The 22279-nt window shown below is 39.3% G+C and overlaps 1 protein-coding gene across 1 annotated transcript in view; it reads left to right on the top strand.

Annotated features, from left to right (window-relative positions):
* The window catches only part of fgf22 (fibroblast growth factor 22), a 110767-nt gene extending 89120 nt beyond the window's left edge, over positions 1 to 21647 (top strand). Inside the window, exons 2-3 of the mRNA XM_072594186.1 lie at positions 13702 to 13805; positions 20439 to 21647. Coding sequence (XP_072450287.1) covers positions 13702 to 13805; positions 20439 to 20633 — 299 coding nt within the window. The 3' untranslated portion in view covers positions 20634 to 21647. The remainder of the gene's footprint in view (positions 1 to 13701; positions 13806 to 20438) is intronic.
* The last annotated feature ends 632 nt before the right edge of the window (positions 21648 to 22279 follow it).

The raw sequence follows: 22279 nt of genomic DNA, 5'->3' as shown, positions 1-22279 counted from the left end.
GTCCCTTGCAATCGCAAACATTCTTTCTTAACGTCGACCATGCTTCTTTCTTCACAAGCTCACTATTGATGGATTTCCAGAATTTTCATGTCCTCCCCATTGCTGAAAATACTTCCACTTTCTGCAATATGTTACTGACTGTAGCTGCACTTTCCACCTACTCTGCTGTGGACTTTCTCCTGTGCTTTTAGACCTTGTGTGCAGTTTGCTGCCTAGGTGAGACTTGCAGTCCATCACTCACTGCCATCTTCCACAAAAAGCTTCACTTTAAGTATTTCTCTACCTCTTGGTCCGAATCAGTGCACAAGTTTCATGATATTTTCCCACACCACATATTGTCTTCACCTTTTCTTTTGGTTCTTGCAACCTCTTGCCATTACATCACCAAAGTAATGGAAGGCACCATCGGCAGTGCAGCATTTGCAAAAGAAATAACCTGTTCACTGAAACTCAGTTTCATTTCCACCAGAACTGACACAGCTCCTGACCTCATTGCAGTTTTGGTTTAAACTTGGATGAAGGAGCTGAACTCTGGAAGTGAGCTGATGATTATGTTGCTTGGCAAGTAACAGCTGCATTTTTAGTTTTATGATTTCACTCAGATTGACACCAAAACAGCATTTGACTGCTTATGGCAGCAAGAAACCTGAGCAAATTTGGAGTCAATTAAATCATTGCATAAAGTCTCTATTGCGTAGAGCATGTGGAAGGTGATTGCAGTTGTTGGAGGGCAATTATGTCAGCCCCAGGAGATCACCACAGGAGCTCCTTAGAATGGTTTCCTAGGCACAACTATCTTCAGCTGCTTCATCAATGACCTGCTCCCATCATAAATTCAGACAGATGCTAATAATTGCACAATGTTTAGCACTATTTTCAACTCCTCAGACACTGAAGCAGTCCATGTCCATATGGAGCAAGATCTGGGCAATATCCAGGCTTGGGCTGACAAGTAGCAAGTAACATACATGCCACACACATGCCAAACAAGACAGAATCTAACCATTGACTTTTGACATTGAATGGCAAAACCATCACTAAATCAACCACTATTAACAGCCTGAGGTGGTAATTGATCAGAAGTGAACTGGATAGGCTGTATAAATATTACAAGAACATGTCAGAGGCTAAAAATTCTGCAGCCAGTCACAGGGTTAAAATCTTGGAATTCATTCCCTAACAGTACTATGGGTCTACATAGACCAAATGCATATTTTGAGCATCTCCAACAGATCCAAATAGGGGTCAGGACAACCAACAGAAGGAACACATGAAAATCTGAATACCTTAGTCACCCACTTCTTCAAAGACCCATCTGTCCCATCTGTGACAGGGAGTGCCCATACGGCATGAGGGACATGGATAGGGTGAATAGCCAAGGTCTTTTTCCCAGGTTATGGGAGTCCAAAACTATAGGGCATAGGTTTAAGGTGAGAGGGGAAAGATATAAAAGGGACTTAAGGGGCAACTTTTTCATGCAGAGGAGCTGCCAGAGGAAGTGGTGGAGGCTGGTAGAATTACAACATTTAAAAGGCATCTGGATGAGTACATGAATAGGAAGGATTTAGAAAGATATGGACCAAATGCTGGCAAATAGGACGAGATTAATTTAGGATATGTGGTCTGCATGGATGAGTTGGACCGAAGGTTCTGTTTCCGTGCTGTGCAACTCAATGACTCTAAGACTCTACCTCAGGACCCACAACACCAGATAGGAAGAAAATCATCCTCAATCCCATAAGACTACTTACAACAGACAATATTATTCCATGAAAGAATAAATAAAATACAAAACATAGAGGCTATAATAGAGTCAGAAATTGGTGAAGGTATGGAGCTGAATGATGTTAATTGATCCCATTTCTGCAGAAGGTGCTGCATCAGGATTTTATTGAGCTGAGGAAGATAAGCCAAAGATGAATCCCCAAATGGATCCTTGGAAAGAGAAACAATTGCTTAAGAAATGATTTTTCGATGCTAAACGAAAATAATTTTTTAAACTGCATGTATACATGTATACATGGGGTGGCATGATGGCTCAGTGGTTAGCACTGCTGCCTCACAGCACCAGAGGCTGAGGTTTGATTCCAGCCTCGGGTGATTGTCTGTGTGAACTTTTTACATTCTCCCCAGGTCTGTGTGCATTCCCTCTGAGTGCTTCAGTTTCCTCCCATAATCCAAAGATGTGCAGGTTAGGTGAAATTGCCCATAGTGTTCAGGGATGTGTAGGTTAAGCGCATTAGTCAGGAGTAAATGTAATGTAATAGGGAATGAGTCTGGGTGGGGTTAGTCTTTGGAGGGTCGGTGTGGACTTGTTGGGCCGAAGGGCCTGTTTCCACACTGTAGGGATTCTATGATTGGATTGGAAAGAATGCAAGTAAGCAAGGTGTCGGAGTGATGTTAATCTTGTTAAAGACTTTGAAGGGAACAAGCAGTGATAGTAAAATATGGTCAGAATTACTGACTTTCATCTGTGACTTCAATTTGGGCTGTTTCAGAGCCGTAGCAGAGTCTGTAATTCTGATTGTGAGAGTCAAACAGGGAGCTGCTGCAAAGATAGGCACAGACGTGAGAGGCACAACACAAGCGCCTGGGGAGGAAAGGGAGACTAAAGGTGAGGGAGATGTTTTAAACCATGGTGAATGGCATGGTAGGAGAGGGGAGGAATTAACAAGGATAGTGAGTGTTCAATAAAAATTTCTCTGAATCACTGTGAGCAGTACCATGGGAGGTCCATATATTTAAAATAAATATGCTCATTAGCAGTTCAGGATAAGAAAAAAACAAGGTGTCAGTACATATACATTGACCAATACTATTTAAATCATTGTCTGTAGGTCAAATGTGGCTTATGAATCCAGATCGTCTAACCCGTGAGGTGCATGTAAATTTAATTCTGTTCGCCTTTAAGTTTCTTGCTGTTTAAATTTAATGTGTGTAAAGTCTGGGAAGAGTATTTCTCAGTGCTGTTTTTTCATTGGCAGATGAATTCTGAGTTAGAACATCAAAATCTCTTCCTGTCTGTTATCTGAAATATGTTCCAATATTGGGAAGATTCCAACTTTATCGATGGCTCCTGGGATCACATGCAGTTTAATCGTGATGATAAATGCTTGGATATTCCAAATATAGAGAGACTTTAAATATCATATTCACTACATTGTTTACTATTCCCTAAATGTGAAAATGATTGCATTTTCAAGAAAACATTTCAATTTTTTTTGCCTTTACAACAGAGTTTAGACTGTCCAGTATTTGCCAGAATATCCATTAAGATAAGCATCTGGCATAAAGCCATATTAACGTATTAAAACAAAATTAAGTAGCAATGAGATTAGATCTGTAACCACATGTCTTGTTCAGCTGATTCTGGTAAGTGACTTCAGTTTCATTTCTCAGTTAATGATACCATCTGTAACAAATTGTTCCCCGCAATTTTCTCCAGGTTCCTTCCTCTTACTGAGTGTTAGGTGAATTGTCACACTAGTCTCGTTCACTGTAAGCAACAGCAGTTTTATGACTAGATTTCATTGCTAGCTATGAGATGAAATTTGGTCATGCTCCAATCTTCTCCAAACTTATAAAAACTCAAATCCAAATGCTGTGAAGAATTTATGATCTTCCTAAGACTCAAAACAGGAGTAAATCTGCATAAGGGCATTTCCAACATCGATACACTTAATGAGTAAGGTAATCCTTTCACTAGTTAGTTCACAATAGTGGACTTCCAGGTAGGCAATATGAAACAAAGGCATACTATTTCCACAGCACCACTCCTTGGCACATGCTAGGGGTATAAAATTGTGCCATTCAGTTCTGATTTCCTAAACTACAGAAGTTTATAGACCAGGTTTACACATTTTGCAATGATGCAAATTTGGCATATCCCAGGAGCAGGCACAATGAAATATTTGCTCCAAGTAACCCTGATAGAAATGTAACTAATTGTTCTTTGGTGTAAGATTTTCTAAAAAAAACACAGGTCACTGTGTTGTACCATGGACTTGTGAGGCAGTCAGTGATATATCAAAATATGTCTTAGAATTAAAGGCACAGCTTTTCAAAGCAAAGTGCTGATGGTTAAGGACTGAAAGCTAAATGATAAAAGCGACATCTGCGGAAGAGATCATGGGAAGGGGGCAGTATCCATTTGCTCTTTGTTCTGGATATTGCACCTCAAAACACCTTTAGAAGTGGCAATAAAAGCAGCCGCAGACTCTTGCTCAACTCTGTGTTATGATAGTAAATTGGTACAATTTTAAAGTGCTATTGTTTCCCACATTATGTTCAAGCACATTTTAAAAGCCTGCAATGGCATTATCCACTTTGCTAAAGTGAATCAAGATTAATGTCATTCTTGTGTGCGAAAATGTGAAATTTGAGTTCCATTCGATGATCACTGGTGTAAAGTAGTTAGGAACGTTTTTTTTCTGCCAGAAGTGCTTGCTTTAGCTTCCAAAGGGTGGGCTAGTGCAGAAAGGGTTACAAAGTTAGGCTTGCTGTAGCAGACAGCTTCCTCTCCCCACGCTGCTCACCTCCCCAACCCCCCAAACCAACCCAAAGAAAAATCCAAGGGGTGAAGAGAAGCTTTTGTTCACATTTAACTGTGACAGATCACCACTACAGGGCTAGAATGAGAAAGGCGTGTTGAAATGGGAAGGTAGACCTTAAGCCTACACAAGTGCAGCCAGCATGGGGCACAGAGTCCCAGATCAAAGGTGCTAGTCACGGTCATTAGCTACAAATGCAGAGTCAACATGAAAAGATGTCTTAGAAGCAGGCCCTCTCCATTTATAACTGAGCAAACTGTGAAATAATTGAAAAGGTATGTCAATCAGAGGAAGGCCATGGTGGGATTTGATGAGTTCCCATGCAGTATTGTACTAGCTGGGCTGTGGTGATGGGGGCCGGCACAGGAAAAGCTTACTAAAGCCTTAGAAGACTTTGGGTCTGCCCTTTAATCTGTACAATTAATAAGCCTTTTACTCTTTTTTGTACACTCATTGAATATAACTGGGAGCTATTGTTGAAGCCACTCTCAGGTGAGCACTTTGGGGTCAAAAAGGAGCCTTGTCAGAGCTTTATTCTATAGACCACACAGTATTTTAAACCTGACAAAAGGCCCTGTCAGGCCATCAGGTCAGAGATGGTTGATTGATCTTATACCCAGTCTTTTTTTTCCACAAGGCCTGTTTCCTTTTGGTTGAAGCGGAGTCACTCTTATGTTTCGAACATGTTACAGCTTTTATTTCAAAGCCCAGAACATTTAACTAGTTTCTTCTCAGCACACCGCAAGCCTAAATGCATCCTCACAAAGAGTCCTAAAGTGTCTTTGTATTCCATCGTTAAACAGCTGAAGAGCATCAGAGAGAAATGGAGTTGAAAGACTTAAGTATTTCACATATACAGTAACTAGAAGACAAGGTTTGAAATATTTTTAAAGATTTATTTTATAACTAAATACACTTTAGACTTTATTTTCAATTATACAGGAGTGAGATAGCTATTTCAGAATAAAGCTTTGAAATTTGGAAAATCTCTGAACAAAATGTGGGTGATAACTTTACTTAATTACATTATTACTAATCACCATCACTGATCTATGAGAAAAGGATCATGGAGTACAATCCCAAGGACATCAGAAAAAAGCCACCCAATATCCATAGCCTATTATAACACAAACAGAATTTGACTTACTTTCAGCCACTGTAAATGGTTGAGCGTTATTATAGATTGGCAAAATTACAAAATGTGATTCCTGAAACCACAAAATGAAATCCTGGAATCCAAGGTAATAAAATGGAATTAAACATATTCATTTGTGGTCAGAGAGTGGCCCTGGCAATAATGGAAGTGTAACATGCACCAGGAACAGATGGCTGGCAGCAATTAAGTTACAGTACTGACTTCTTTATTGCAGGAAGATTTCCTCTGGTTCCTTTGCATTATCAATATCAAAAAAACATAGCGAGGATAATTGCTCCGATCGTTATTTCTAATGGGATTGTAAACATGTTCTTGCAGATTGCTATCATAAGTTTGGGTGGAAATAAGGCACAGACAAAATTTACTTGCTATGTTTATGATACTAAAATAGAGTGACAGAAGGAAATTCTTTTTACTTTTATTTATATGAGGTGATAGAGCTATGGAGTTTCATGGAAGCAGTGCTTATAGGCAAAAGAATGATAATAATCAGAATGCAAATGCTGAACTGTTATGATTATGCCAGGTTGTTATCCTAATATAATTTAGAAAAATTCATTATGAATTGCACACAATAATCTTATCAGGGTCATCTTACTTTGTAGCCAAAATCATTAATTTACAATGCATTGTTTATTGTTACACAACAATGAGTTTGAAGTCTACCTCTAGGTACCCTGCATTCACACAAGACATGTTAAATTTCACTGCGGCCATGCAGTTGTAGGTGAACTATAGAGCTGATTTCCAATCAGCAGTGGCATTTGTGGAAAGTCACAGGTTTGCAGCATCCTATTTGGCAACTATTCATTTAAACAGTCTGAAAATCAGTCACTGAAGATTCATAATTACCCAAACAAAGCCTCCAGTGGACACTGCTGAGCGTCAAAACTACACCAACTGGGCAATCTGCCCTAGCCAACATTCACTGAACAATTTTTGTTCTACTCCTCTCTGTGGGCAGTTGGTGCCTGGTAATTATTCTTAGAATGTGAACAAAGCTGAAAGCTCAAGAGCAATTCTGTTAAGACAATTTCTCTACTCCAGCATAAAATGTGTTGGAAAGACGTAAATAAGCCACCCAGACCAGATAACTCAAGACTCTATTCCTAGTCTGGGTTGCATTTGCAGATCCCACTGGATAATAAGGTGGAAAATAAACCAATTTTCCCATTACGAATTGCTAAGCAGCAATGCTTGTAGATGTGTGTGTATGTTACAGGAGGGCAGATTAAATACGGCTGATACATCCTTAACAAACCTACAGCATCTGAATAGCCTTCTAACAATTGTCGTTTAAGAAGAATAATCACTAGGCAGTGACATCAGATGATACAAACTTCTAACAGATCCTTAGTAACAAACAATGCTTCCAGATGGTAAAAGGAGAGAAAAAAATGGTTAAAATAGTTAAAAGCTGGTGTCTTGTCACTTTTACGTCAGCTACACTACCAAACCCACATTTTTCCTTTAATCGCTGAGATGAAACATATTATTTCATGAATTGAAATTCCATCCTTACAGTTATGAGTAATGTAAATTAATGATGAAATTTTTCAATGATTCTTCTCAGAAACAGTAATAAATACTGGAGAGGAATACTAAAATTACCTATCTTCATCAGTCGTGAATGTTTTTTGGGTCCATTTTCAAAATTATTGCTGCAACAGTGTGGCAAGGACTATTCCATCCCTGCAGCATTATGTTCTCTCTCCATGTCCAAACAAATAGAACTCATAAGGCCATAAGACCATAAGACATAGGAGTGGAAGTAAGGCCATTCGGCCCATCGAGTCCACTCTGCCATTCAATCATGGCTGATGCGCATTTCAGCTCCACTTACCAGCATTCTCCCCGTAGCCCTTAATTCCTCTAGACAACAAGAACCTATCAATCTTGGCCTTGAAGACATTTAGCGTCCCGGCTTCCACTGCACTCCGTGGTAATGAATTCCACAGGCCCACCACTTTCTGGCTGAAGAAATGTCTCCACATTTCTGTTCTGAAATGACCCCCTCTAATTCTAAGGCTGTGTCCACGGGTCCTAGTCTCCTCGCCTAACAGAAACAATTTCCTAGCATCCACCTTTTCCAAGCCATTCTGTTAAGACAATTTCTCTACTCCAGCATAAAATGTGTTGGAAAGACGTAAATAAGCCACCCAGACCGGATAACTCAAGACTCTATTCCTAGTCTGGGTTGCATTTGCAGATCCCACTGGATAATAAGGTGGAAAATAAACCAATTTTCCCTGTGTGTCAGAGGGCTGTAAGGCAGCATTCAGAGCTGGAAGCTTGGCCTTGGGATCATACAAAACTACTTGCTTGCTACGCTTACAATAAAAACTCGTATTCAGTCCAACTCATTTAAATAAGGTCCCTCAGTGTTTATTTTTGCCCATTGCTATTATAGTTCATATGCTCAAGTTTGGTTAGCTGATTGAGAGAACTGCTGCAAGCACCATTTGCCAGTGTCTCATGTTGAAATGCTGGCCTCTGAAATTGGGTGCGGGCCATCGCACCAAGAAAGCGATATCCTTCACAGTGATTTACAAAGCATTAAAAATTCTGACTATTTCAGTCAGTTCCCTCTCCTTTCCAATGCCAGTTGAAGCTTTTCCATGGTGCTCTTTTCGATATGATACTTGTAAAAATAATCATATTATTTCTCCTCCTTACCGTTTCTTTAATAATTCCAGGGCTGCCAGATGAGTTCCAGGCAGCAGTGTTTGACTTCATATTGACTTCATTGCAGTGGTGCACAACACTAACCCACAACTAGTGCAGAAAGTGCAAACAAAAAATGCTTAGAATCAATGGTCATTTGCTTCATTTGTCAACTGATCAAAACCTGAAATTTTCAAATCTTTTCATGTTGGATCTATTCAATATGTGAAGGCAGCTTTTACTAATATATTGCCACCCTGAGATTGCTGACTTGTCCTCAACATTACACAGTAACCCTAAATCTAGCCCTACTGTTGTGAATCTACACTCCCAAGGCCTTGAGATACATCAATCGGTCTCCTGGTTGTATAGATGGGAGTACCTCACTTCTCAAAACTTTCCTAAAGCCTTTATTTCAATCTATAATCCATGAGCACTCATAAGTTCATAACTCAATGCTCTGAGACAGTCTCACATTGATGCACTGTTAAATTTAGTATGCATTATATTCAGAATAGAATTCTTCCAGCTCTGTCTGAAAAGTGCCTTGAATCCCAATCTCTGGTTACAGAATGTCTGATTTTACACTTTACCAATCTTGGTTCAAATTACATTATTGGAATTCATTGGAAATTATGGGTGATGAGTAATGTCACAGCCTGACACGCGAACCTTTTCAGGTTTGATTGCTTTAGGAAAGTGACATATAAAATAGCATCATCTAGCCCGTAGCAACAAGATTGTAGATACCAGAAGACTCAACACATTGACAGTTGCAGGGAAATACAACTTAAAAATGCATAACAAGGTGATGATAGGTCATCAGATAATGAAAGTGGCATGTCTTCGCCTCCAGTTAGTTTTGGAAACCAAGTTTGTTTTGATGCTGGTTCTTTTATATTACAAACAGTCAATTATTTTTCATATAAATATACATAACTTCCCTCTTGAGTTACTTCCTTGGGTGTAGCGACTTAAGCTCCTGTAGCCCTCATGTTTTCAATAGTAAGATATCAGCTGGTAGATAATTGTACGTTTCAGTTGAGATAAAATGTTCTGACAATTTTTCACTTAATGATACACTGAAATTAACAAACACATCTTCTTGCAAATGGATTGTGCTCTTTGTAGGAGTGATTATCTGATTTTAAAATTTCACATTGAGTCTGACACCATCCTGACTGGTGCAATCATAGCAACTGATACCTCTGAACATCTTTGCTATGGTTGTGCATTGCAATTGCTTTGATCCAAAAAATATATTCAATCCTGTGAGTTCTGACTTTGAATCTAGGAGGCTACTTAACCACTGGGCTGGAGATTTGCATGGGTTAGAAGACGGGCAATTGGGCAAATTCTTGCAGCAGGACGGCATACCAATTGCCTGACATGTTACTTCAATGGGATGTTTCTGGAGGCTAATTTACAGTGAGGATGGTTACCTGCCCAGTGGCGTTAGGCCGGCCATTTGGAGATAGGTTAAAGAGATTTCCTAGATGTTCATGATCAACAGCTATTCTGCTAAATCACCAGTAAGTGATTGACATCTGTCACAACCATTAAGCCTGGTAGATCATCAAAGAGCCAATGTAAACTGCAACTGCAGGGTGTCCTATAGTGAAGGTGCAAAATATTGGACACCAACCACCTCCATCCCCCAGTCTACCCATGAATGAGCTGCACAAGTGCAAATGTCAGAGCCTTAGCCATTCAATCCTTCCTTCCATGGGATTTCTTTAGGTACATTTGCACACTCTAATTGCTATTGTCATTGTGGTTGGATCAACTGACCTGTTTCTGTTGCCATGCCATGTAATCTGATGATATTTCACATGTAAGAACTGTAACTTCCCTCAGTAGCTCAGAAATATGAGACAGTGTGGGCTCGGCAGCTTTACAGAGCAGAGAATTTCTGGTGTCAACCTATGATCTGCATTGAGCTCCTCAATGTCAACATAGGTAACTGTAATGTAGCTACAACTGTCCTCCTTATTGCTGGACTATGGAGGACAAGATCAGCTAAAGTTGTCTTTCCAATCTAGAAGCCTTTGCTGGGAATGCAGTAAAGGGATGCCTCGTGAGGTCAGAATTGTATGGGCTGTTCCTGTCATCGAATAGGCTGTCAGCGTTCACTGTCAAAGTTTGCACGTGACTAATGGATAACCATTGAAACCACAGTGAGCTGTGCTTCAGGAAGTACTCATTGTGAACTGAAACTAGGGTGGCCAGTGATGGAGACTGAAATACCAGATACAAATCACATCCCCACCCATCTACTAAACAGAGAAAGGTGGAATAGTGATTATACCACTGGACTAGTTATCTGGAAATTCAGACTAATGATTTAAAGCCCCAACATGCCTTTTAAATTCACAAAATAAAATCTGAAATTAAAAGCTAGTCTCAGTAATGGTGACCATTAAACTGTCAATGAATAATGTAAGAACCTATGTGATTCATGAATGCCTTTTTAGAGAAGGAAATCTGCTTTTACCCAATGTGACTGACATAGGTGCCGCTGAATTCAAGTTGGTGCCTCTTCATTGCTTTCTGAAATTGCCTAGGAAGCCATTCAACCTAGGGGCAATTAGAGATAAACAATCAACCTTGGATCTGCCAACAATGCCAGAAAAAAAAGACCAGTGAAACTTGGAAATAATGGTACTGGTCCAAACTAGAGATCCACACTAGCAGATGCAAGATAACTTCAGATCAACTCTGTAATTTCTACATTATACTGGGTTTTCCAAAAGAATAAGTTTTGTTTTTTAAAAAGCTCCCACATATGCCATACATGCAAAAGTAGCTATCAAACCAATGTAGGATTATTTTTCCTGGGCACTCACTAACTTGGAAATGAATTGAAGCAAATAACTAATACAAAGGCAGATGCTGGGAATCTGAAACAAAAGTACAAAAGAATTAGTGCAACTCAGCAGGTCAGACAGTGTCAGTGAATTTTTAATGACATTTTCCCAGAAAGAAGAAACAATAAAATTGGCAAATGACATATTCTAGTCCGACTCATCTTGTATACTTCAAGAGGAGGTGCAATTCATCCAATAGGTTCATTTCCAAGTCTTGGAATTACTGGTATTTCCCTCTGTGTTGTACAATATTCTTGATGTGGAGGTGCCGGTATTGGATTAGGGTAGACAAAGTTAAAAATCACACAACACCAGCTACCTGATGAAGGAGCAGCGCTCAGAAAGCTAGTGCTTCCAAATAAACCTGTTGGACTATAACCTGGAGTTATGTGATTTTTAACTTTACAATATTCTTGGTCTTGATGCACTGCCAAAGAATATTTACAGAGTCTGCTGAGGGATGAGGAAAACATTAACTTTGTATTGGTATACCTTACTGTGAATTTGTCTTGCCAAAGGGGTGCAGGAGAGAGCAAAATCATGTGATATTGCATTGCTTCCTAAGGTAATGTACAGTTTGTCTCCTTATATAACACAATTGGACCTAACTTGTTATATTACAATTTGGAGTGATTTTACACAGTAGGAAAAACTTGTTCAGCTTGCAATGTTTGCTTTAGAGCCACTGTCAACACTGGAGCAAGATCCTGGTTGTTTTGGGGAATGTATTCTGTGATTTTGTTCACAGTTCTCAGAGAACTGGATGGCCACTTGTTTATCCCTTGTAATGGATAACAGGATTTGCTGTTAATAATGTATTCTTCACCCAATGATTAATTTTTCCTTTTTTTTAATGGAACACTATGTCACTCTTGTTGGTATTATAAGATACCATCTATTTGGATACTTCAAAGCTGAGGATTGTTGTAACTGCAAATTAAACTGTAACTTCTGTCTGACTCAGCATTAACCTGAACAATACCAGAGGTTAAACTTAACCTGACAGCTTCACAGACACATCCATCTGCTACAGGCCCAAGAACCATTTTCCATTCCACATGAAAAATGCTGTGCCTGATTTCATAGCTGTTATCTTTCAGTCATTAAATCTGAAACAATTTGATTGAAGAGGCAAATTTATCTTTTTGTAAATAATTTGCCTGAGAGATTATCAAAGAAACAAATTGAGCTCCATTCAATGAGACTTAACCCCACACTATACACCTCTCCACAAAGTGGGAATGGTGCAGTGGAGAGTGAGGAGGAAATTGAGGGTAAGAGTGAGTAGAGGATCTTGCACCGTTCCTGCAGTGTTCCAGCTACACCATTTTATTCTGTCTAATAAAACTGTATACCCCACAATTTGGGCTTAATTTACATAGAAATGGTGGTATCATAATGTTTGAAATTTTGGGGCTTACCAATGGCCAAACCCTGGTATGGAGTGGCTAAAAGGGGCCATGGTATGTTTAAGAAAATATTTACCAACAGAATTATTGTGAGTTAGGAAGAGCAGGAGTGCTTCCCAGAGCTTCTCAATGAGTCTATGAGCCTTTCAGCCCATCTTGCCTCTCACTTTCAGTGTTAAAGTCAAGTGCCAATTGCCCTTTGCAGCTGTAACACGAAATATGCAGAGACCACTTCCATCCATCCTTACAGGGCTCTCATCATTTTGCCCTGTTATCACTTTGGTTATAGTTTTGTTTGAGGGTTTCTGTTGAACTCCTAGAAGGAAAACAAAACAGTACAACTTGATGCAATCTGATCTTAGTTGACTCTATACCCAGACAGGGAGCTCCAGTTTGGGCCAGTACACATATTTCCAAACCAGTTTTCTTTAATGTGTTTTCATTTGGTCTTAACTTTTTGTTAAAATGGAAGACAATCTTTCAGTACAGAGCCTCATTTATTCAAACTAAGATGGAAGATTTAGGTTTTTCCTATACCTAGCAATGCACATCTGGAAACAGACCTCAGAACTACAAAACTTGCATGTGATCCATAGAACAATGTCACATCTTACTCTTTGCCACAGAAATTATTTCCAATTGATTTTCAGTAATGATGCTTGGGAAGTCAATCAAAAAGTGTGAAAGCAAGGTTCCTCTTTTTCCTCTTAGTCAGATAATTAAGGCTTAAGTTTGCAGATTTTTCTGAACGGGAAATGTTTATTATTAATTGGATCCTGAAAACAGAACAGAATAATGCATGTAAATTTTAAAAAAGGACAGTCTATGTTTAAAAGCAACTGGAAAAACCCACACTGTTACTTCACCATGTAAAGTACTCAAGTTCTATAAGAAGTGAAGAAAATGCAACATGAACTGTTGCACAATTGTTCTGAGTGTGAATGTAAAACTATATAGAATCATTGGGACAGTGATATCCCCATGCAACAATTTGAGCTTATCAAACATGGGGAGAAAATAAAACTCTTAAAATGTATTTTCTCTTTCATTTACAGGTATAATGGAAATCAGGTCAGTTAATGTTGGAGTAGTCGCAATCAAAGCGGTCAACACTGGCTTTTATTTAGCCATGAACAAAAAGGGAAAGCTATACGGCACGGTAAGCTAATACAAGTAGCACATCATATTTAAAAGTCTAAACCCAACAATTTATCTTTAGAAACATCAGACTTAATGTAATAGCCACTCAGACCCATCCATTGAGTGACATGCTAGTGGTAACCCTGCCAAGTGGACTTCCAACAGCTCTGATGTGTGTTAAATTGTAACTTGGCAATCTATTGCCTGGTGTTGGGGTTCACAAGGCTTTCAAGGCAAAGTATCCCATTCCTGAGAACTGCCGGCCAATCAGAAACAGACAGCTCTTCAGATCTACCAGTACCACCAGGAGCAAAGGCCACTACTGGTACTGCAGTGTAAGGCCTTTGCTCAGGGTCAGAATGGCCATCCAATGATCAATGGTGGTACTGTGATATGCAGTGCTTTGGAATTCCACTACATTGATTCCAGACACCTTGGAATTTCATGGCATCATTTCATGCATGTACAAGGAAACCTCATGCCAATTATCACATGATGAATCAGTACTCCTCCATGTTGAACACCAGTTGGTGTTTGGCAGAACCACCACTGTCAGAATTGGCCAAGTCCTCAAAGAAAACTAGGTCTGTGGCAGGTGGTAAGAGAACCACCAAGAAACATAAAACCTACCTGAATTCGGCCTCACCGATCTATTACAGATGCATCCCTTCAAGGTAGCATCAGTAGGAGTGACCACTGCAGAGTCAATGTGGATACTTTGAGAATGCCCTCCATCTTGATAAATAAGATGGATCACAAATAAATCTAGCAGCCAAATCAAATCTGGCGTCTGTAAGGCACTGTAGATTTTCAGCAGCATCAGAATTGTACTCAACCACAATTTGTAAACTCATGGACTGCTTATTCCTCACTAAACCATTGACATCAAGAACAAAAACAGAAATGCAAAAACTCAGCAGGTCTGGCAGCATTTCTGGACAGAAAGCAGAGTTAACATTTCAGGTTTAGTGACCCTTCCTCAGAACCAGGAGATCAATCTTTATTCAATGGAGAGTAGAGGAAGGCATGCCAGGAACAGCACCAGGCATAACGAAAATTGAATTGCATGAACCTGGTGAAGCTACAATACCTGCCACCTTGCATGCTAAACAATATAATCAACATGCAATGTCGAAAAATAAGTGATTCCATGACCAAAACACTGAAACTCTGCGGTCCTGTCAACTAATCATCAATGGTGTTGGATAATTAAATAACAAGTAGCACACCTCCTCAAATACTCCCATTGTGGGATCACTCAATGATGGATAGCACAGCACATCAATGCTGAAGCATTTTCCTCCATCTTCAGACAGATGTACTGATTGGATGGGCCACCATAATTCTACTGCATAACAGATGCCATTTCTCAGCTAATGTTGGTTCACTCCATGGGATATATAACAAATATCAACACTTTAGCCACAGTAATGAAGGCTTATGCTCTAGAATTAACCCCAATAATATCCAGAATGTTCCAATGAAGTTACAGCACTGGCATCAATGTTTAACATTTCCCAGGCATACACTGTCCACAAAGAATAGGACAAATCAAACTCAGTCAACTGCTGCTCTAGCAGTCTTCTATTAATCATCTCCAAAGTGGTGGAAGAGTGTGCATCGATAGTGCTGTCCAGTGGTACTAGCTTAGCAATAACCTGCTCACTTTCAGTTTGCATTCTCCCAGGCTTCCTCAGTTGTGGACTTCTATCACAATCTTGATCCAAACATGAACAAAATATCTGATCCTCTGAGATGAGGGGAGAATAATTGCCCTCGATGTGAAGGCAGCTTTTAGCTGAGCATGATATCAAGGAGATCTAGTAAAAATGGAGTCAATGGGAATTGGGGGAAAACTCTCCACTGGTAGGAGTATTACCTGGCAGAAAGGAAAATGGTTGGAGTTGTTGAAGGTCCAACATCTGAGCTCCAGGTCATGATTGCAGGAATTCCTCAATGTAGCACCCATCTTTTGCCGATTCATTAATGAACTTTGTTACAACATAAAGTCAGATTAGGATGTTCACTGTTGGTTGAACAATGTTCAGCAACATCTGTGAATTCTCAGGTAAAAACTATAATTATTAATCCTTGTGCTCAATTACATTTTCATTGCTGAATTTCCCACTATCAATATCCTGGCTTAATACTGACCAGAGACTGAATTGGACCAGCCATATACATACTTTAGCTACAAGAGTCGATTAGCAACTAGGAAGTCTGTAGTGACTAGCCTGCCCTCTATCTCTGCAAGTCTGTTTACAAGATACAAATCAGAATGCTTTGGAATAGACACTCCATGACTGGACGGTACAACTCCAACAACACTTAACAAGGTCATAACAATCCAGGACAAAGCAGCTTGCTTGATTGGCATTCCATCCACCACCTTCAATGTTCAGTCCCTTCACCACCAATGCTCCATGGCAGCAGTATGTACCATCTACAAGATGCACTGCAGCAACTCACCAAGGCTCCACTGATAGCACCTTCCAAACTCCCAACCACTATCTAGACAAACAAGGGCAGTAGACACATGGGAACACCATGACCCTGCAAGTTCTCCTGAAAATGACACACTCTCCTGACGTGGAACTATATCACCATTCCTTCACTGGTGCTGGGTGAAAATTTCAAAACTCCCTTCCTATCAGTGCTGTGGGTGAACCTATATCTCAAGGATGGAGCAGTTCAAGAAGGCAACTTAACACCACCTTCTCCAGGGCACTTATGGATGGGCAGTAACAGCAATATCCACTTTCCATAAATGAATCAAAGTAAAACATTTTCCATTATGTTTGATTAACTACTGATTGGAAAGAAATACGTTGCATTTCTCTGCATTATCTATATTCAAAGAACATCACAAAGACTTTACGGGCACTGATTTGCATTTTGAAGTGTCATCACTTATGCAGATGAATATATGTTGTCTTGTAAATAAAATAATCTCACAAACAAAGCCAATATTTGTGGTTTTTACTGAGAGATGAAAATTGGCTCAGACACCTGAACATTTTACATTCCACCTGAATCGGCAGATGGAGACCTGCACTCCCTCAGCAAGAAACACACATCCTGCCTTATGTTTTCCCTCTCTGTTGGCCAGTTATTGTGAAAATGTCACCTTGCTCTGTAATATGTTCAATTTTTGCTCTAGAATAGGAAAAATGATCATGATTCTGTCATTTCTGGGCTGTATCTTTGCTTCAGTAATGTACCCACATTTTGTGGACTTATTAACTGAAAAGGGCAAGGATATTAGCCTATACTTGCCTACATTATTTATTTACTAAATACATAGCAGCTGTTAAAATAATGCCTTCTGCTGAACTTCACACCCAAACCTGCATTTGAGTGGATTCTGATACCTGCCACTGATACTATATTAAGTGTCATGAATTGCATCCCTGATAAGGGCAACAAAGGAACAAAACACAAAGGAAATACATCAGCTGGATCGTCTTTCATAACCTGACACACAGTAAATTCCTATTTCACCACATGCTTCTATATCATGGTTACGGCTTTTGGTCTGGAACACAATACACCAGACTATCCTGGAGTCATCTGAGAAACATTTTACAAGCACTTGTTTTACCACACTAATTACCCAGTGAATTGGTCTTTCTTTATTTTGGACTGGAAATGGGTGGGTGAGGGCAGGGTCAGCTGGGATATCAACTTTTCTTGCGCTCATCGCTGACAAAATGGAATGCTTCCCATCTCAGGTGAGCAGCCCCAGCAGCCAAACCAGGGATTATGCAGCCAGCTACAAAGTGAACTTCTCCCAGTTATAAGGCACTGTACTGGGCAAATTACAGTCCCATTGATGTTAAATATATCATCAGAAGAACTGTCACCTTCTTTTGAGATATTCTTGACTCCGTGCTGACACTAGACTCCTGCAATGAAGAAATGCTTCTTTCACTGTCGCTCAACAACATAATTGAACCCCATTCTCCACAGAACATCTCTTTTTAGTGTTGTGTGGAGTTTCTCTTTTTGCATTGTAAACATCTGTGTACCTTCCTGATTGCACCAAAAGGTAGTCAACCATCTAAAACACCTTTGGAGGACTTTATGAGAAAATATCTGTAACACAAATATTTGACTGCAGCATCTGCATCCTTTAAGTTAGTGTTATTTTTCTCAGGGAGGAATCTGAAAGTTTAACCTTTAAGCTTCTAAAATATCTTAAAATCTCCTTTGAGTTGGTCAATTCTGCAACATAAATTATGTTTTGCAGTGTTATTAAACACTTGAGGTTTTTTAAGTATGTAAACAAACTATATTATTCAAAATATTATATCATGAATATGAAGGGAATGTCATGAATTTGAAGGGAAAGCAAGATAGATAATTGAGGAAAGAGCAACAGAAAGTTATGCTGACATGTGCAGATAAAAAAAAATGGAGGGAGAAGACTCCTGTGTGGACAATTAATTTGGGTTTGGTAGATCAGGCTTCTGTTCTCTACTATTATGTGATATGTGTGTGCATACATAGGCAGAAAGAAGAGATGCTGCATAAAGTAGAATGATTTATGATTCAGCTGCAAACTGCAATTTAACCTCACAATGGGGCAGGTAAAACCGGTGACCTGGGCATTGATGTACTTGCCGACTCCTGGAATCATCAGTTAAATGTTTTATAATCTAAGACTGTGAATTAGTGAGTTATAATGTGGGAAGGAACATGGCCTTCTCACTGCCTTGCAGTGTCAGTCAGCCCAATGGAATGCAATAATTGTAATTTTGATGAAAACTACTTGCAGTTCAGTGCTCCTTACAATCTGCATACTGTGAGCTGACCTTTTGGAACCTGCAAAGATGAGTTTGATAACTCAACACTTTGAATCTCAATCCCGTAATCCTCAAGTTTCCAAGTTGCAGCTTTTCTCGCACCACTATCTTGCACTTTGCTCCAGACAATGATGTCAACTGTAGCGCAATTGGCTGAAACCTTCAGGTCATTGACCTTTTATCAGCCAGGTCAACTGAAGTTCAGTGTCTCTTGGCTGAAATGCAATGAAAAATGATGGAGCAGACACATCAATGTCTCTTAAATGTTAGGAATAGAAAATTCTGTCAACGAGCTACACTGAAATGTATCAGTCGTTGCTAATGATTTACAGATTAAAGGTTTTGCTGAAGACTACATCACAGACTTGGAGAACTGAGCAGCCATTCCAACTTTCATTCTTGTTTTGCTAGTGGGGGAAGGGTTTTGAAGTAGGCAGATAAATAGAGTGAAACTCACCATGTAAATGTGAGGGGGAGATGGCACAATTCACATTTGACTGACTTGCTTTATACTTTGAAAAAGTCTGCAATGAGCTCCCGTTCCGAGCTGGTTAGAAACTCCTTTTGTGGAGACAAATGAGAAAGGAAACGTTGGCTGTAAAGATAGAAACCAAACATTTCTCATAGTAATTCATAGTAAAATGCTGAATTCAAATAGCAAAACATTTCTTTTACACATAAAAAAAACTTCCAACAATCCTTCCTACTACATGTTTGCTGTCTCTGATTGGGATTGAGATAACAGCAAAATACTGCAGATGTTGGAGATCTGAAGTAAAAACAGAAAGTGCTGGAGAAATTCAGCAGGTCTGGCAATGTCTGTGGAGAGAGAAATAGAGTCCAGTGATTCTTCTTTGGAAATAGGATTGAAATAATCTTGCTTACAAACTACAGGGGTGGGCAAATTAGGATTGGAGATGAGGAGAAATTTCTTCATCTAGGAAGTGGTGACCCTGTGGAATTATCTGCCACAGAAAATGGTTGATGTCAAAACATTGAGTGTTTTCAAGGAGAAGTTAGATATGGTTCTTAGAGCTAAGGGGATCAAAGACTATGAGGAGGAAGCTCGAGCAGGGTACTGAGTTGGATGATGAACCGTGATCATATTGAATGGCAGATCAGGCCAAAAAGGCCAAATAGCCTATACTTGTATGCATAGAATCATAAAGTATTCTCTTAATCTGAATGGATGCAACAAAGGAACTTTTCATACATGCCGCCTGCCTCTTTACCCACTCTGCCACTAAAATGGCATACTCATCAAATCTACTCGCTGAGGGATAAATGTGAATGCTTTTCAAATTGTAGGTGGTTGAAGCACAGAAACAGGCAATTGGCCCATTAGATTTATCCTGGTATTTTTCTCCATAAATGTTCACAAATTACTGAGTCTTTTCCCACTCCCTTGACCATGCTCATAGGCATTTGCATTCTTAAGCCAGGTGTCTATATCCCCTTTTTAAAGAAGTTATGAATTCTGCTCTAAAGATTGTGGAATTCTTTGTCACAAACAATCAAGCATCTTCTGTATAAATGAATTATCTCTAAGCTGTCCTGTTATTTGAGCCCTGACATTATATTCCTGCTGGCTCATTATTTGAAAAGATTTTCCTCCTTACGGTCACATTGGACCACTGCATTGCACTTTCTAGCAGTTAGTTATAGAGTTCCATTGGTACCATACTGGGATGAAGTTTGCAAGCTTCTCTCCCTGGGTAGTGTAGATGTGTATTTTGGAGATGGTGGTAAATGAAGAAACCATAAAGTATGAAAAGTGAAAAAAAAGATAAAAATCATTGCTTGATAATGTCCTTTAACTGTTGATTGTCTTTTTGTTCCTTTTCTAGGAAGAATACAACAACAATTGTAAGTTTAAGGAAAGGATAGAAGAGAATGGTTACAATACCTATGCCTCTCTGAAGTGGAAGCACAAGGGGCGGCAAATGTTCATCTCATTAAATGGGAAAGGATCCCCTCGCCGGGGACATAAAACAAGGAGAAAACATCTCTCAGCACACTTTCTACCCATGATGGTGCCCTAGTCATCAGCTTGTGCCCACATGCCCTGAATTGTGCATCATTACCAAGTCTTGCCATTTGACGCTGCAAAAAAAAATGCACATTTCCTTTTTTTAAATCATGGATCTCACATACAGAGCTATTTTCTCTGCATAAAGCTTGCGTAAGCAACAGAGCATTTACTGTTGTAAATACATGTTTTCTTGGGACCATTTGCAGCACCTCTTCACCAATATAACTGTAGGACTTCTGTAGAGAAAAAGAAAACCCTTCAGCCACAATAGACAGAAGAGGGGGAAAAAAAGCAGTAGGATTTAATGGAACTATTTGTTTCTTTCTGAAATAAGGAAACCTGAAAGAAGCTTTCTTTTTGGCTTAGAGCATGAACAATAATACTGACAATGCTATATATGTGTCTGGAGTTGGAGGAGGGGGAAGGATAGAAAGGACAGAATAATTGTTGAGCACCTATACCAAAGTTCAAAATTGTTGTACTGCACAGAAGACTATGCTCTAGTCCAAGAAAGACTGCATTTGTAATTTGCACCTGGTTTAGAGAGACTATGTACAAGCAAACTATGAATAGATATCTTCCATAAGTTCCTGACTGCATAACAACTTTGGATCCACCATGGAAGATCCACACGTGGGATGTCCAAACTGATTTATTGTGAGCACTGAAGAGATGGATTTGTGACTGTTCTGTTACAGCTCACAACTGTGCTACGTAGCAAATGTTGCACAGGTTGATGTTGTTGTAGGAAATGGTCATATTTATGCAAATATAAATCATGGTGTTATTCGTAGGTTAATACAATCAAACATTTCATTGGAATGGAATGGATTTGCCAAACTACCAATATCACACCAGAACCGGGGAAGCTGGCTTTCATGTAATGTAACAACTCAATAAATCTCTTTCTTTCTTAGAAAGCACATGCAAGAGATGAATTTCTAAAGCTTTTAATGTGTTTCTTCAAGTGTTAACTCTTTTACAACATAGTGAATAAAGTGGTATCTTACTAATTATTAATTAATCTTGCAGTTTATGACATTATCTGAACCCTTTATTGTGTGTTCACCATATTTGTGAATTAATGCAATAAAAATTGCCTAAAAATCAATGGCAGTTGCAAGCAAATATTGAGCGCAATCTCCTAGTATGGTTACGTTAATCAATTATTATTCCTCACCAATTGTTTAACTTTAATCAGCAACATATTTTCAAGTATCAGAGCTCTACTTATAATCTCTCTGTCTAACACTAAAAGAAATTTGGAGTTGAATACACAAAGGCACCTACTGCTCTAATACTGACAATCAGATTTATTCTAAATTCAAACATAGCCTTGAACAAAATACACAGTCTGCTGACTGTAAAGGAAGATTGTAATTTGTACAGCATTGTTCATCATCTTAGCCATGACAGGTATGGCTCATTAGATAACTCTCTCATCTCTAAGGCACCGCATGGTGGGTTCAGTCCCATGAAAGCATTGAGCAGTAAGTCTAGGATGTCACTCCAATAAAGTACTGAGGGAATGTGGTTCTGTTGAATGTGTAGTCTTTCAGCTGAGACTTTAAACTGGTTGGCTGGATAACACTGAACAAGGACAATAGTATATAGAGCAATGCAGCCTGCTTGATTGGCAACCCAGCCACCATCTTC

This window comes from Chiloscyllium punctatum, chromosome 24 (assembly GCF_047496795.1).
Source record: "Chiloscyllium punctatum isolate Juve2018m chromosome 24, sChiPun1.3, whole genome shotgun sequence".
Classification (NCBI taxonomy): Eukaryota; Metazoa; Chordata; class Chondrichthyes; order Orectolobiformes; family Hemiscylliidae; genus Chiloscyllium; species Chiloscyllium punctatum.
This window is presented reverse-complemented; position numbering and strand designations above follow the sequence as displayed.